This window comes from Pelodiscus sinensis, chromosome 7, assembly GCF_052426305.1.
Source record: "Pelodiscus sinensis isolate ZL-2025 chromosome 7, ASM5242630v1, whole genome shotgun sequence".
Classification (NCBI taxonomy): domain Eukaryota; kingdom Metazoa; phylum Chordata; order Testudines; family Trionychidae; genus Pelodiscus; species Pelodiscus sinensis.
This window is the reverse complement of record NC_143058.1, coordinates 77450949-77464773: the sequence shown is the minus strand read 5'-3', so window position 1 is coordinate 77464773 and position 13825 is coordinate 77450949. Positions and strand designations below refer to the sequence as shown.

Genomic DNA, 13825 nt, shown 5'->3' with positions numbered 1-13825 from the left:
CTGATCGTCGGCACAGCACGGCGGCCATTTTTATTTTAATGAAGCGGGGATTATTTAAATCCCCGCTTCTTTGACTATGCCGAGTAAACTATTTTACATGGCTCCATCGACGGAGCCATGTAGTCTAGACGTACCCAAAGCTATTCCAAGGTTTGGCTTGGTAGAATAATTCCATGGGGAGGCAGATTAGTGGGCAAAGTGCAGTAAGGCAGTCAAAAAGTGCACGGGACATTTTTCCTATGGCTCTGCAATTTATCACAATGTGGATTGCATCACAATGTAGTTGCAAAGCTTTGGTGTGCATAAATACTCTCTCTGAACTGTTCTGAACTCAGAAGTTACCATGCCTGGCCTCCTGCCCCAGCTGGGGGTTAATGCTGAGATGGATTTCTAATAATGGTTTCTTTCCCTCCCTTCCCATCCCCCCTGCAGACATGCCTTGAGTTGGAACGTTATCTTCAGACAGAACCAAGGAAGATCTCAGAGAACTTTGGTGAGGACTGGGACTGTTTTCTTCACACCTCTTCACCCCCAGTCTCAGAGGACAGTATCCGACGGCTGGACCCTATCCTGTTGCCAGTGGAGACAAGTACATGTGACAAAAGCACCAACATAGACCTTATCCTCTCACGGGACAAGCTGCTGTCTGAGACGTGCCTCAGTTTGCAGCCCACCAGCTCTTCCATAGAAGGTTACACCACTGTCAACCAGGCCCAACTCAATGCAGTGACCTCATTAACGCCTCCTTCCTCTCCTGAACTCAGCCGCCATCTGGTAAAAACCCCACAAACTCTCTCAGCCATGGATGGCACGGTAACATTGAAACTGGTGGCTAAGAAGGCGTCGTTCAGTTCAGTTAAGGTGGGAGTGGCGGCGGTGGCGGCAACAGGAGGCATGATAAAGAGTGGGCAAAATGACAGTGAGCAAGGTGGATCCGGGGCTGAGGCATCCCCAGAAAACAAGAAAAGGGTTCATCGCTGTCATTTTAATGGGTGCCGGAAGGTTTATACAAAGAGCTCCCACTTAAAGGCTCATCAGAGGACTCACACAGGTACTGGTGTAAGATGCCTCTCTCTCTCCTTGTTCTCCTGCCACCTAACCACTGTGGTCTCCTTTTGTTTCTCTTTTTAAAAAGGCTTCCTCTCTTCCCAAAAGAGAAAGCCTTCATCTATGAAATAGGAGCCTAGGTGGGAAAATGTTGTGGGCCTGCATCTATTTCTGAAGAGAAGGGGGCATTCATGGTCTACTTGTCTTACGTGTTGCAGGGATCTGCTTACCAGCTTTTGGTGCAGAATCAATGCAAGTTGCTTAAGGGAATAGGACATCCAATTTCCATTCAGATGGTTATTACTGAAATAAGAGATTTCTGTTCTCACAGGTGCCTTTTAAAATTTTAATTTTGGTCAGATCTTATTTGGTTTAAATGGAAAATATTGTAGGTGACTTCATTAAAAAAATCAAAGGATTGTATTCTAAATCTGAAGCATATGAGGGTGGATGAGTATTTGTGTTAAAAAGAAAACTGTCTAGATACACTCATAAACTACTGGCTCCATTTGGCTACTCCAGTGATGAATCTATCTTAGCTGTGTGTGTAGGTATGGAGATTAGGGGAAAGGAAATTAGGCTGTGTGGAGGGAGATTAGGTTGTCGTGTTGGGTAATATTTAATACCATTGTATGTAAGTTTGACTCTTTAAGATACTTGCAGCTACTCCACTCCAGATCTGGCAATTCAGAGCCCCCAATCCTTTGTCATTTTTTAATAATCCCCAGTAGTTTTTGGTTGGAGTGCTGACAATAAGAACTGTGAAACTGACTAGTGGCGCTTCTTTGTTCTAAGCATCACATGTGATAGGAGATGATAAATTCCCATTAGCACTATCTTATCATGTGATTATTCTTGTTTCCATGGGGATTGCTATAATCATTTTCTTCCATTTTACGTTAAAATGTGTGGTCTGTTACTCTAACTGCACATTTAATTCATGACTTTATCATACAAGCGGATTCTTAGATGCTAGGTTGACCCTGCAAGGTGAAAACAGCATGTCAGACCAGTGCAGTAAATCAAACAAATCTGTGGGGTGTTACGAGAGCTGCATCCATCTTACGCCCAGCAGCATTTAAGAAGTTACATGGCATAAAACACAAAGTATAATTTTAAAATGGAATTGGCTTTTATTATTTACATGGATATTCTAAATACTCCCAGTTGTGGGAGGCCTCTTGTCAAAAGTGACCTTGCTTGTGACCCGGCCAATGAGGGAGTAAGAGAAATGTTTTACTGTCTCTGGCCTTAGGCTCCATTTTGAAGACTGTCTTTGCAGTAAGACAGATACCGTCACTGCTATCAAATTATGAATTAAATGCCTTAAATGGAGAGAGTGCCCTTTGTGGTTCAGACAGGGGCCACGCTCTCCAATATCAAATTTGTTTCAAATTTGAAACCCTGATATCTATGGAACTGAAGCCGTTGTTGCTTCTGCTCTAAAACCAGAAGTGACATTTTCTGGATCCGCTTCAGATGTCTCACAAATTGGAAGAGAATGATACATTTCACAAGAAAGGCTGACCTCATGAAATTTTCATTATCAAGGCTTCAGGTGAGGTGGGCAGTGGGCGCAAATCTACTGATTTTGTGAAATTGTTGCTGTTTGGTGTCAAAATCTTGCAAGAACGACCTACCACATTTTTAAATGTCAAGTCCTCAACCTGGACTCCAAGATCTTAATATCATTGCCTTAGTCCATTTTTATTTCAAATGTTCTATAGTTTATAGGTGGCAAGAAGTGTTTCTCACTATGGCCCTCAATCTGAAAAGCCTTATTCTGAGACCTTTGCCTGTTCTGAGTAAAGGTCGTAGGCCAGAAATAGTCCTGTGGGCTTCAATAGTTGATATCCTGGATTGAAATGCCAGTCAGAGAACATACAGATACCAGAATAAGAGCACAGATTATTTCTTGGCTTTTGGAAGAGCTTTGATGTGGCTTCCCTGAGAGAAGCCAATGACAGAGATAGTTCAGAAAGCATGAAGAAGTCCCAGCTGTGGAACTTTCTCCACCATGATCTTGCTTCCGTTACAGCCCTAGTGGTGGGCCCAGCTACATCACTGCTGTCCCTTGGAGCAGTTTTAGAACACAGTTCTGTTGTGCCATCGAGACAGGACACCTCATTTTAAGAGCTATGTGAAAGCTCGGGCATGGTTTGAACCTTTGGTGCATTGTAACAGGATCTCTTGTTACCACTGCATGTGTAGGATGAGCAGGAGCTTAAAACTGATCACTCTGGCCAGCAAAGCTAGTGGTTCTAACCCCAGGAGAGAGTCAAAATGCTCCCCCAACACAGACAGTAAATGGTAGAGGGAGTGGCCTGAGAAATTCTGGAATATTGTGAATGGCTCAAGCTGCGACCTCTCAGGCCCCAGACCCAAGATGATAGAAAAGGAGCACTCATCTTGCTTGGGCCTTTGTTGTCGCACAGAGCCTTCTTGGCACTGCCCTTGGTATAATCTTGTTGTCAGTTGTGAATGCAGCTGAGTGTGCCAATGGCCAGTAGCCACTTGGCTCAGTCAGTAGCTGAACTAGACGGTCTGTCTGAAATGATTGCAAGATATGTTACTGTGGCTGGTATTGCTCGTGAGTGAGCTACAAGAGCCATTTGTCACTGTTCTGTGCAGAAAGGGCAGGGTGGGGCTCACAAAGAGCTTTCTGTATGGGGCTCAGACTAGGGATGTGAATGGTTAACCCTGTCATTGTGGGGAAGGCTTGCATTCCTTTTTGCTCATATGTAATGCTGACTGGACACTTGTTTGGCTTCTTTAATATGTGACAATCCAAACTGAGCTAAACACACTACAAAATGATATACAGTGTGTTTATATAAAATAGTAACACTTAAAGATTTCTGGTTAGAATTAGGATTGCAACATGCAAAGAGCTGTACAGACTCCTATTATTCTGCTGCACCATGTGCAAGAGATTCAGGAGATTATTCTATGGTATACTTCATGCAACTTTTTTCCTATGAAACCATCAGGTTTTGGAAAGGGATGAACAAGTATCTGTATGGGAGTGAATTGAATTTGGAATTGAGAGAATAAGCTGAGCAAACCTGAAGGGAATGGGGAATATGGAGAAATAGGGAAATTAAAATGGAGGTTGACTGAAAGGGAGGAGGTAAGCCAAGCCATGGATAGGAAAAACCCAAGTAACAGAGAACTTTAAATGGCAGGAAAAGGTGAGCTGTGCATTGCGGAAAGATGTGCAGCTAATGCAGGAGTCAGGTGTGGAATCTAAATGGACTAAATGGAGTCGGGCTGGCTGCAGATACAATCCATCCTTAACAAATTCACTCACACTTAATCGCCTAGCAGACATTGGCACAAGAAACGACAGTTTGTCGCTGAGACACAGAGATTTTAGCTCAGCCTTAAGAAATGCATGGAGCCAATAGAGCCAATATAGCAGGTAGCAGAGAGGGAGGTAATTGGAATGCTCCAAAAAAGTCCAGTCAGCATCTGCATACTGAATTAGAAGGCAGGCTGTTGCTGGCAAGGGTCTGGATGGTAAGACATCTAGCAGTGAGCTGGCACATGACCTAAAGAAGGGTTAGTCACCTCAATACATTTTGTCCCCAAGCACAAAGGCCAGTGGAACACATTTCTGTCTTCTGATGGGGCTGGTCATATTAGACTTCTTTGTACTAATGTTGGGTGAAATGGGGAATATAATGGGCTGGAGACTTTCTGGCCAAAAATAAACTCCAAAGACAGACTTGAAAGGAAGGTCCTTAAGCAGGGGTTATATTCAAGATGACCTCTGATATGTCCTTCTTGGGAGATCATTTGTGCATCTTTTGGGATGATTTGGAGAAGTTGGGATTTTTTCCTCCCATTTAAAATTAGGCTCTGGTAAGATCTAACTTCCTGGTGCTTTCATTTCCTCAGGTATGTTAAGGGTTTTAAGCAGTGGCCTGTCGCACACTGTCATCCCATTTTACATTTCACTATATAGTGTCTTTTGTCCAAAGTCTTTTGGGTAAGAGTAACAAACCCAAACAAATCAACCATTGGGAGTCCCACATGAGAACAAATTATTAGAGTTACAAGAAGAAAAGAGAGACTTCGTAGCATTAGAAGCAGCATTAAACAATGGGAGGGAGAAAGGTTTTGAGATGGGATTTAAGAAAACAGTGGAGACGAGATTTCCAAAGAGTAGGGGTTAGAAAAGGAAAAAGTGTTTAGAAATGGCAAGACAAGAAGGAATAGCAGTAAGAAGAGTGGGAGATCACGGGAAGGAGTAGGAAGTCAAGGAATAACTGGGAAAATAAGAATTGATAGTATTAGACAGCTAGGTCAGTGATAGTATTAGTGTGTGACATTAAATCTACATTGTATTAATATGATCGTGCAAGTAGATAGGGAACCAGCCAAGTGAAGAAGAGAAAGAGAAAGATACGATTAACCCAGCAAAGCAAGTTGGGGAAAGGAATTTGGAAGAGCTGCATAGGCAGCCTGGAAGAAACCAAGATGCAGGATTACTGCTGTGCCAAAAGAAAGGTTCACAGCTTTGTGATGTTTGAAGATAATCAGCAGGAGTAGCAACATGAGAAGAGGGAGGGATGAAAGGAGTCCTTGGTCACAGATAATTCCAAGATTCTGAATCTGACATCAGAAATAGTGGAGGGAATTCATTCTTTCATGCTTGCTGTCATGGGGTGCAGGGCTGGCCTTACCATGAGGTGAGCTGAGGCGCCTGCCTCAGGTGTCAGATGTGTGTGTGGGAGTGGGAGGCACTAGGATCCAGATAATTGAGACCTTTCAAAGTTTTGGCCCAAGCAAAGGGACATGGGGGCATCATTTGAGCTCCCCACCTCAGGTGCCAAAATGTGGGCCAGCCCTGATGGGGTGGCTACTTCCAGTCCTCACTGAGGCAGGGCTTTGGGCCTTTCAGCATGCTCCACCCAGTGAATTCTCAGTCTCTAGGGCCCAGATCCTCTCACTAACTCCCTTCTCCAATACAACAGTCCAGTGTGGCGGCCACCGTTAGTAAAACACCCCCTTCTAAAAGGGGAGTGGGGCCCAGCAGACAGAGTCAGTAATTGCCCCCTTCCCTCTGGGTGGCAAGGCCTAGCAGCCTGTGGCAGTCCCCACCCGCTTCCCTCAGGGCAGTGATGCCTAACAGCCAGAGTCAGTTCTCAAAAATACTGAACACCCCCCTCCCCCCCACTGCCAAAAAAAACCACTGTTGAGAAAAAAAAAGGGGGGGGAGACCAAAGTTGTTGAGCAAAAAAAATAAAAGGACCCCGACAGTTATTAAGCAAAAAACAACCAAAAAAAAACCCCAGCATGGCCTCTTTAAGGCCTTTGGGGTGTTTTTTTTTTTGCCAGCAACCATCTTGTTTTCTTACTCTGTGCAGGAAGAGAGCTCCCCTGTGGAACCAGGTAAGTGGGGAGGAGGGAGGATTTGGGGGAGGTCTGGGAGGAGCCCGGGGGCTGAGAGAGGGGTCCAAGAGGGGCCCCGGGGCTGGGTCAGGGGCATCCAGGGGCTGGGCCCAGTTTCTGAGTGTGGTAGGGGTTGCCAGGTGTTTGGTATTTTCGCCTCCTGGCAGGGAAAAAAAATCAGAAAATACCGGACATTTTAGGTGTCTGGTATTTTCTGTTTTTTTTTTTTTACCGGACAGAAGGTGAAAATATGGGTCAATACTGGACACCTGGAAACCCTCCTCAGCCTGGACTGAGCTGCTCTACTGGCATTTATACTGGTCCTCCAGCTGGGCATGCCCATCAGGGCTGTGGGGGTGGGGTCTCTCAGCCAGGAAGCCATGGTTAACTCTTTTAGGCCCAGCGTGACTGGTACATCCCGTGTCAGTTGCATTGGCTTTGAGGTGGTTGGCTGTACTATCACATTGCCAAACTTGAAGGGGGGGAGGGGGATTTTTGGTTTCTGTTTTAAAACTAGAATTAATCTGAACCAGCGGTTCCCAGCCTTTTCCAGGTGGGGATCCATTTTGACAATTCAGGAAGACTTGGTCACCCAAGGGAATTCAAAAACGGGGGGAGGAGGGAGGGCAGAGCCACTTAGGGAGACACTTGGCGACCATTTTGAAATGTAATGGTGACCCATATTTGGGTCCCGACCCATAGGTTGGGAAACCCTGATCTAACCTGATTAAAATGAGCCTCGTCTGGATTTCCCTCCTTGAATCTGTTTAGTGTTTGCCTAGTTTTGGAATAGTTGTGTCGTTTTACTTGTGAAAGTGCCAAAACCGTATTCCTTATGCCATTGAGAGCGGTGACTGGGAATGGGCCCTGGACAGGTACTCGATCATAGGAGAATGTGTACCAGGCACACCACTGGGAAGTGGGAATGGCAATGGGTCTGGGGCCCAGAAATTCAAAGAGGTCGGGGCTATTGCCACTGCTCCTGTGTCAGTGGTGGCAGCCGGAGCCCCAGGCCCTGTAAATTACCACCAGAGCAGCGTGTAGTACTCCCCGGAGCCCTAGGTGGCATGCTCCGGATGGTGCTGAGGGCTAGGCAGAGTCTGGGGGCATGGATGACTGGCTGCCCTAGCTCCACCCTCTTTAGCCAAGACCCCACCCTTCAGGTAGTGCAGGACCACCTCCATCACCTTGCCCAGGGGCCTCGTGCGTCTGTTGGCTCCCCTGATTTCTACATAGACCTAAATTCCCAATAAATCGTATATACATTTTAACCCTGTATCCACCAACCAGTGGCAGCACTATGCAAGGTCTCCTGTGTGCCACACCGGTCTGCCTCAGGATACAGAGGTGAAAGACTCCATAGCATTCCCCTCGGTCCCACCAGGGACTTCTCTGAAACACGTCATTCTGATAGGACCAAAACCTGACATCCTATGGATGTAGGGTGACCGATTCTGGACCAGAACACGCGGTCAGAAAGGAATCTTGGACACTCCTATCAGCACTGCTGACTGGCCATTGACTGTCCAGTTCACAGCCATAGCGGAGCTGGCCGGCTCCCTGCTAGTCTCTGCACAGCCTGTGGGGAAGCAACTGAGCTGGCATATGTGGTTCCAGCCTCAGAGACTGTCCCGTCCCACACCTGCAGGCACAGCTCCCATTGGCTGGGTCAGGGCAGGAGAGGAGCATGCCTCTCCCACTGCTGCCCAGCTGTCCCACCCCTTCCTGCACTTCTTGTGGGGTGAGGATCAAAGTGTGCCATGCACAGTCTGCCACCCCATTGCCAGTACTCAGGGGTTTAGGTCTGTGCATGTCCATCTGCGAGTGCTGGAAATGGGGCTGCACTTCCAACCCTGTCACTGCATCCCTCCCCATCCCAACACCCATCCCTCCATCTTCATATCTCTCCCCCAACAGCCGTCCTCCTCACTGCATCCCTCCCCATCCCAACACCCATCCCTCCATCTTCATATCTCTCCCCCAACAGCCGTCCTCCTCACTGCATCCCTCCCCATCCCAACACCCCATCCCTCCATCTTCATATCTCTCCCCCAACAGCCGTCCTCCTCACTGCATCCCTCCCCATCCCAACACCCCATCCCTCCATCTTCATATCTCTCCCCCAACAGCCGTCCTCCTCACTGCATCCCTCCCCATCCCAACACCCCATCCCTCCATCTTCATATCTCTCCCCCAACAGCCGTCCTCCTCACTGCATCCCTCCCCATCCCAACACCCCATCCCTCCATCTTCATATCTCTCCCCCAACAGCCGTCCTCCTCACTGCATCCCTCCCCATCCCAACACCCCATCCCTCCATCTTCATATCTCTCCCCCAACAGCCGTCCTCCTCACTGCATCCCTCCCCATCCCAACACCCATCCCTCCATCTTCATATCTCTCCCCCAACAGCCGTCCTCCTCACTGCATCCCTCCCCAATCCCAACACCCCATCCCTCCATCTTCATATCTCTCCCCCAACAGCCGTCCTCCTCACTGCATCCCTCCCCAATCCCAACACCCCATCCCTCCATCTTCATATCTCTCCCCCAACAGCCGTCCTCCTCACTGCATCCCTCCCCATCCCAACACCCCATCCCTCCATCTTCATATCTCTCCCCCAACAGCCGTCCTCCTCACTGCATCCCTCCCCAATCCCATGCTGTCCAGCTATCCACACTTACCCATCCCACCCCTGTACCTGTTTCAGCTCTCTCCCACCCATCCTCTCCACCTGACAGAGCTTGCACCCCATGTTCCACCGCTTCACCCTTATCCACAAGACTGGTTATCCTACCAAAGAAAGCTATCAGATTGGTTTGACACGATTTTTTCTTTACAAATCCATGCTGGCTGTTGCCTATCACCTTGCCACTTTCCAAGTGTTTACAGATGTTTCCTTAATTACTTGCCCCATTATCTTCCCTGGCACAGAAGTTAAACTAACTGGTCTGTAGTTTCCTGGGTTGTTCTTATTTCCCTTTTTATAGATGGGCACAATATTTGCCCTTTTCCAGTCCTCTGGAATCTCTCCTGTCTCCCATGATTTTCCAAAGATGATAGCTAGAGGCTCAGATACCTCCTCTATCAGATCCTTGAGTATTCTAGGATGGATTTCATCAGGCCCTGGTTACTTGCAGGCATCTAAGTTTTCTAGGTGATTTTTAACTTGTTCTTTTTTATTTTACCTTCTAAAACTACCCCCTTCCCACTAGCATTCACTATGTTAGGCATTCCTTCAGACTTCTCGGTGAAGACCGAAACAAAGAAGTCATTGAGCATCTCATCCATTTCCAAGTTTCCTGTTACTGTTTCTCCTTCCTCACTGACCAGTGGGCCTACCCTCTTCTTGGTCTTCCTCTTGCTTCTAATGTATTTATAAAAAGTCTTCTTGTTTCCCTTTATTCTGGTTGCTAGTTTGAGCTCATTCTGTGCCTTTGCCTTTCTAATCTTGTCCCTGCGTTCCTGTGCTGTTTGCCTATATTCATCCTTTGTAATTTGTCCTACTTTCCATTTTTTATAGTACTCCTTTTTTATTTTTAGATCATGCAAGATCTCGTGGTTAAGCCAAGGCGGTCTTTTGCCATATTTTCTATCTTTCTGACACAGCGGAATTGTTTGCTTTTGGGCCCTTAACAATGTCCCTTTGAAAAACTGCCAACTCTCCTCAGTTGTTTTTCCCCTCAGTCTCAATTCCCATGGGACCTTACCTATCAGCTCTCTGAGCTTACCAAAATCCGCCTTCCTGAAATCCATTGTCTCTATTTTGCTGTTCTCCCTTCTACCCTGCCTTACAATTGTGAACTCTATGATTTCATGATCACTTTCACCCAAGCTGCCTTCCACTTTTAAATTCTCAACTAGTTCCTCCCTATTTGTTAGGATCAAATCTAAAACAGCTTCCCCCCGGTAGCTTTTTCAACCTTCTGAAATAAAAAAGTTGTCTCCAATACTGTCCAAGAACTTATTGGATATTCTGTGCCCCGCAGTGTTATTTTCCCAACATATGTCTGGATAGTTGAAGTCCCCCATCACCACCAAATCTTGGGCTTTGGTGATTTTGTTAGTTGTTTAAAAAAAGCCTCATCCACTTATTTCACCTGGGTAGGTGAAGCATACAGTTATCCAGACTCCTCGGAAGTTATCCAGACTCCTCCCAAGTTATCCAGACTCCTTGGAAGTCATGCAAAAAACTTTTTATGATTGGGCAATCATGTCTAGCAAGCGTAAATCTTCCTCTGCTCACCTCCATCATTACACAAAGAAGCCCAAAAAAGCATAATTGATTTTGCAAATCAATTTTAAAACATCAGAATACTTTTTTTTTTCAACATCTGGTTAATTTGTGCTACAACATCTTGAGGCAAATGGTTAAATATAAATTTTTAAAATTAGATATTTATGGGTTAGATTTTTAAAGTTGGATGCCTAAATCTGTGAGGAGGCATTCAGGTGCTACTTTAGACATCTAAAGTTTAGTTAGGCATCTAACTGTTGAAGTCATATTTGAAGGTTTAGCTCACAATGGAAAACATCTGCAGTTCTACTAATTAAGATAAACTTTATAAGGGCTCAGGTTTCAAGATAAAAGCTGATCACCAGCTGGGCACAGACTGAACAAATAGCTACAGTATAATATTGCACAATTAGAAGTATAACAGGGGATTTTTCACCTTTCTCTGTAGCATCTGTTCTTTATTTCTGACAGAAGCAGGATATATTGGGCTAGCTGGACAACTAAGAAATCTTAGCCAATTCCCATGTCAATACGTGATTATTAATGCAGTAGAGACTTCTAGAACCAAAATGTTATTTAAAGGTGGATGATTTTATATTAATGCTTGAGTATTTAAGAAAAATGTATATTTTTGTTTACTATATTCTATGTTGAACTGCAGTAGACACTATGGCTGTTTGCATTAGCTTTTTGTCTGTTTTCAGTCACATTCTTGTTTGGCAAAACATTCACCTTTTCAGGTGTTTAGTCTTTACCCAGGGAGTGACTGGTTGTTTTGTTTTAAAATTGGAGCAAAAATTGTGTTTTTTTGTTTGTGTGCTTATTTTGTAAAATACGGTGGGAGTATTGGGGAGGGACAGGACAGGAAAACGCTTTCCTATTAGAAAACAGTTTTAAAAAAATATAATAGTGCAAGGCCTGGGGTTGGAAAGTTGGTATTGGTTGTGCAATTAGCTCTTGTGCAGATGACATACTTTTGCGCATACCTGGTGAAAACTGGATTGGATTGCCTCTTCACGCGTGTACAATACAATTAGAACATAATTAGCACTTGCAAGTGTTCGGAGTCCACTGAATGCAGTCTTTTCATTTACTTTATGAGCTTTGGATCAAGCCCAGCAAGTGCGTATTGTCTCTGTAGATGAATCTCTCCCCCACCTCCGTCCATCCTAAGGTCAATAACCTAGTAACATTTCTAAGTCATCAGATGATCCATGTTGTTAGTGTATTTGTGTCTTTATTTATCACAATGTACTTAACTACACTTGATGGAGGTAATTACTCCAGGGCTGTGTCTACACTGGGCCACTTATTCCGGAAAATCAGCCGCTTTTCCGAAATAAGCTGCGAGCTGTCTACACTGGCCCTTGAATTTCCGGAAAAGCAACGATGCTCTACTGTACAAAATCAGCCGCTGTTCCGGAAAAACTATTCTGTTCCCGCTCGGGCATAAGTCCTTATTCTGGAACACTGTTCCGGAAAAGGGCCAGTGTAGACAGCCCAGTAGTCTTTCCCGGAAAAAAAGCCCCGATCGCGAAAATGGCGATCGGGGCTCTTTTCCGGAAAAGCGCGTCTACATTGGCCACAGACGCTTTTCCGGAAAAAGGACTTTTCTGGAAAAGCAGCCTGCCAATGTAGATGCTCCTTTTCCGGAAAAACTGAAAACGGAATAGTATTCTGTTTTAAGCATTTCCGGAAATTCATGCCAGTGTAGACACAGCCCAGATGATTTATGAACTGGTGTTCTCATCTGCCTTTGAACTGAAGAAAGTTAACCATGCCTGTTTCCAAAATCCAGATGAAATAATGCAATTCCTGATTTAAACTTCCCAGCCAGTAGTTCATGCCTGTTGAATTAACCACTCTGAATTGACTTCCATGGTAACCTGTAGTAAAAGACTACAGCAGGGCATCATAATAGAGCTATGAAATGGCCTTTTATTTTTTTAAATTCAGATTATTATTATGATTATTATTTTATTTTTTTACAAAATTGGAAAATGAAAATTTGATGGAAGGTTTCTTTTCCCCTTCTATCTTCTTCCCGCCCCTTCTTCCTTTTTCCTCCCAATTTTTCAGAGACAAAAGGAAAAAAGGGGATTAAAATGAAAACAAAAAACTCTTCACAAAATTATGTTCCTTTTCTAAAACCTGCAGTGCAAAAAAATTAAAATGTCAGAATATTTTTGTGAAAATAATTTAACTATTTTCCCACCAGCAGTAATTATTGAGAAGTATTCCTGTGTTGCCTGAAATTCTCTGAGAATCTAAATGCATAGAATGAAAATCCATAAACAATAGCTCTTTGTGCATTATGGATGTTTATGGTGCACGTTTTAAATAGCACTTTTCATTACTTGCTCTTAGGTGTAATTTGAAAAAAAAAAAAAACCTATTGTGCGGTCCTGGAAAATCTTGAAATTTTTGAGATTTTGGTTCCCTCCTTTTATATGTTTATTTTGCATTGATTGCCTCATCTTGCATCTTGAGCTTTTAGAGCTAAACTGAAGTTGAAACTAAAAGCTCTTATTAGAGGAGATTTTTTTAAAGTTCTTCCAGCCTCTCTGGGGACAAAAATAATGGCAGCTTGAAGCAGCAGAGAATCAGTAATTAGGGCAAACAGTAATGCCTAGCCTGACTGGGGGAAAAACATGAAGAAAGGAGGAGAGTGCAACAGACAGATTTGTACAGCCTGTTACTAGGAAACCACATCAGCATTAAATGCAGTGTGCTAATTGGCTAGCAGTCATTGCCAGGGTACCAATCTGGGCCTGCTACACAGCTGTTTCTGCTCTCCGGTTACTAGGCAACTGCATCCATTCCCCCCCCCCATACTTGTTCTAGAGGCTAATTGGCTACTTTTGCTGCTGGTGTTGCTGCTGGGTACCAGTCTGGGCCTGCTGCTCTGCTGTTCTCTCAAGGGGTCTGAGGTGGGGGAGGATATGTTGGCAATTAATGGAGCATAAGTGCAAATTCTACACAATGTCTGGCACCTGTGTCCCCAGTCCTGCTCTTTAAACTCCATTCTTCTGCTTGAAGCATACATCAGAATCCTGGAGCGTCCTTCTTGGCTATGCGTATTAGACTATATTTAAAAGAAAACCAGAATTTAGGCAGTTTTATTGATGGGAGAATAACCATGAT

General features: G+C 44.8%; 1 protein-coding gene across 1 annotated transcript in view; it reads left to right on the top strand.

The window, feature by feature from the left end:
- The window catches only part of KLF7 (KLF transcription factor 7), a 75226-nt gene that overhangs the window by 44926 nt on the left and 16475 nt on the right, over nt 1-13825 (top strand). Inside the window, exon 2 of the mRNA XM_006129029.5 lies at nt 433-1051. Coding sequence (XP_006129091.1) covers nt 433-1051 — 619 coding nt within the window. The remainder of the gene's footprint in view (nt 1-432; nt 1052-13825) is intronic.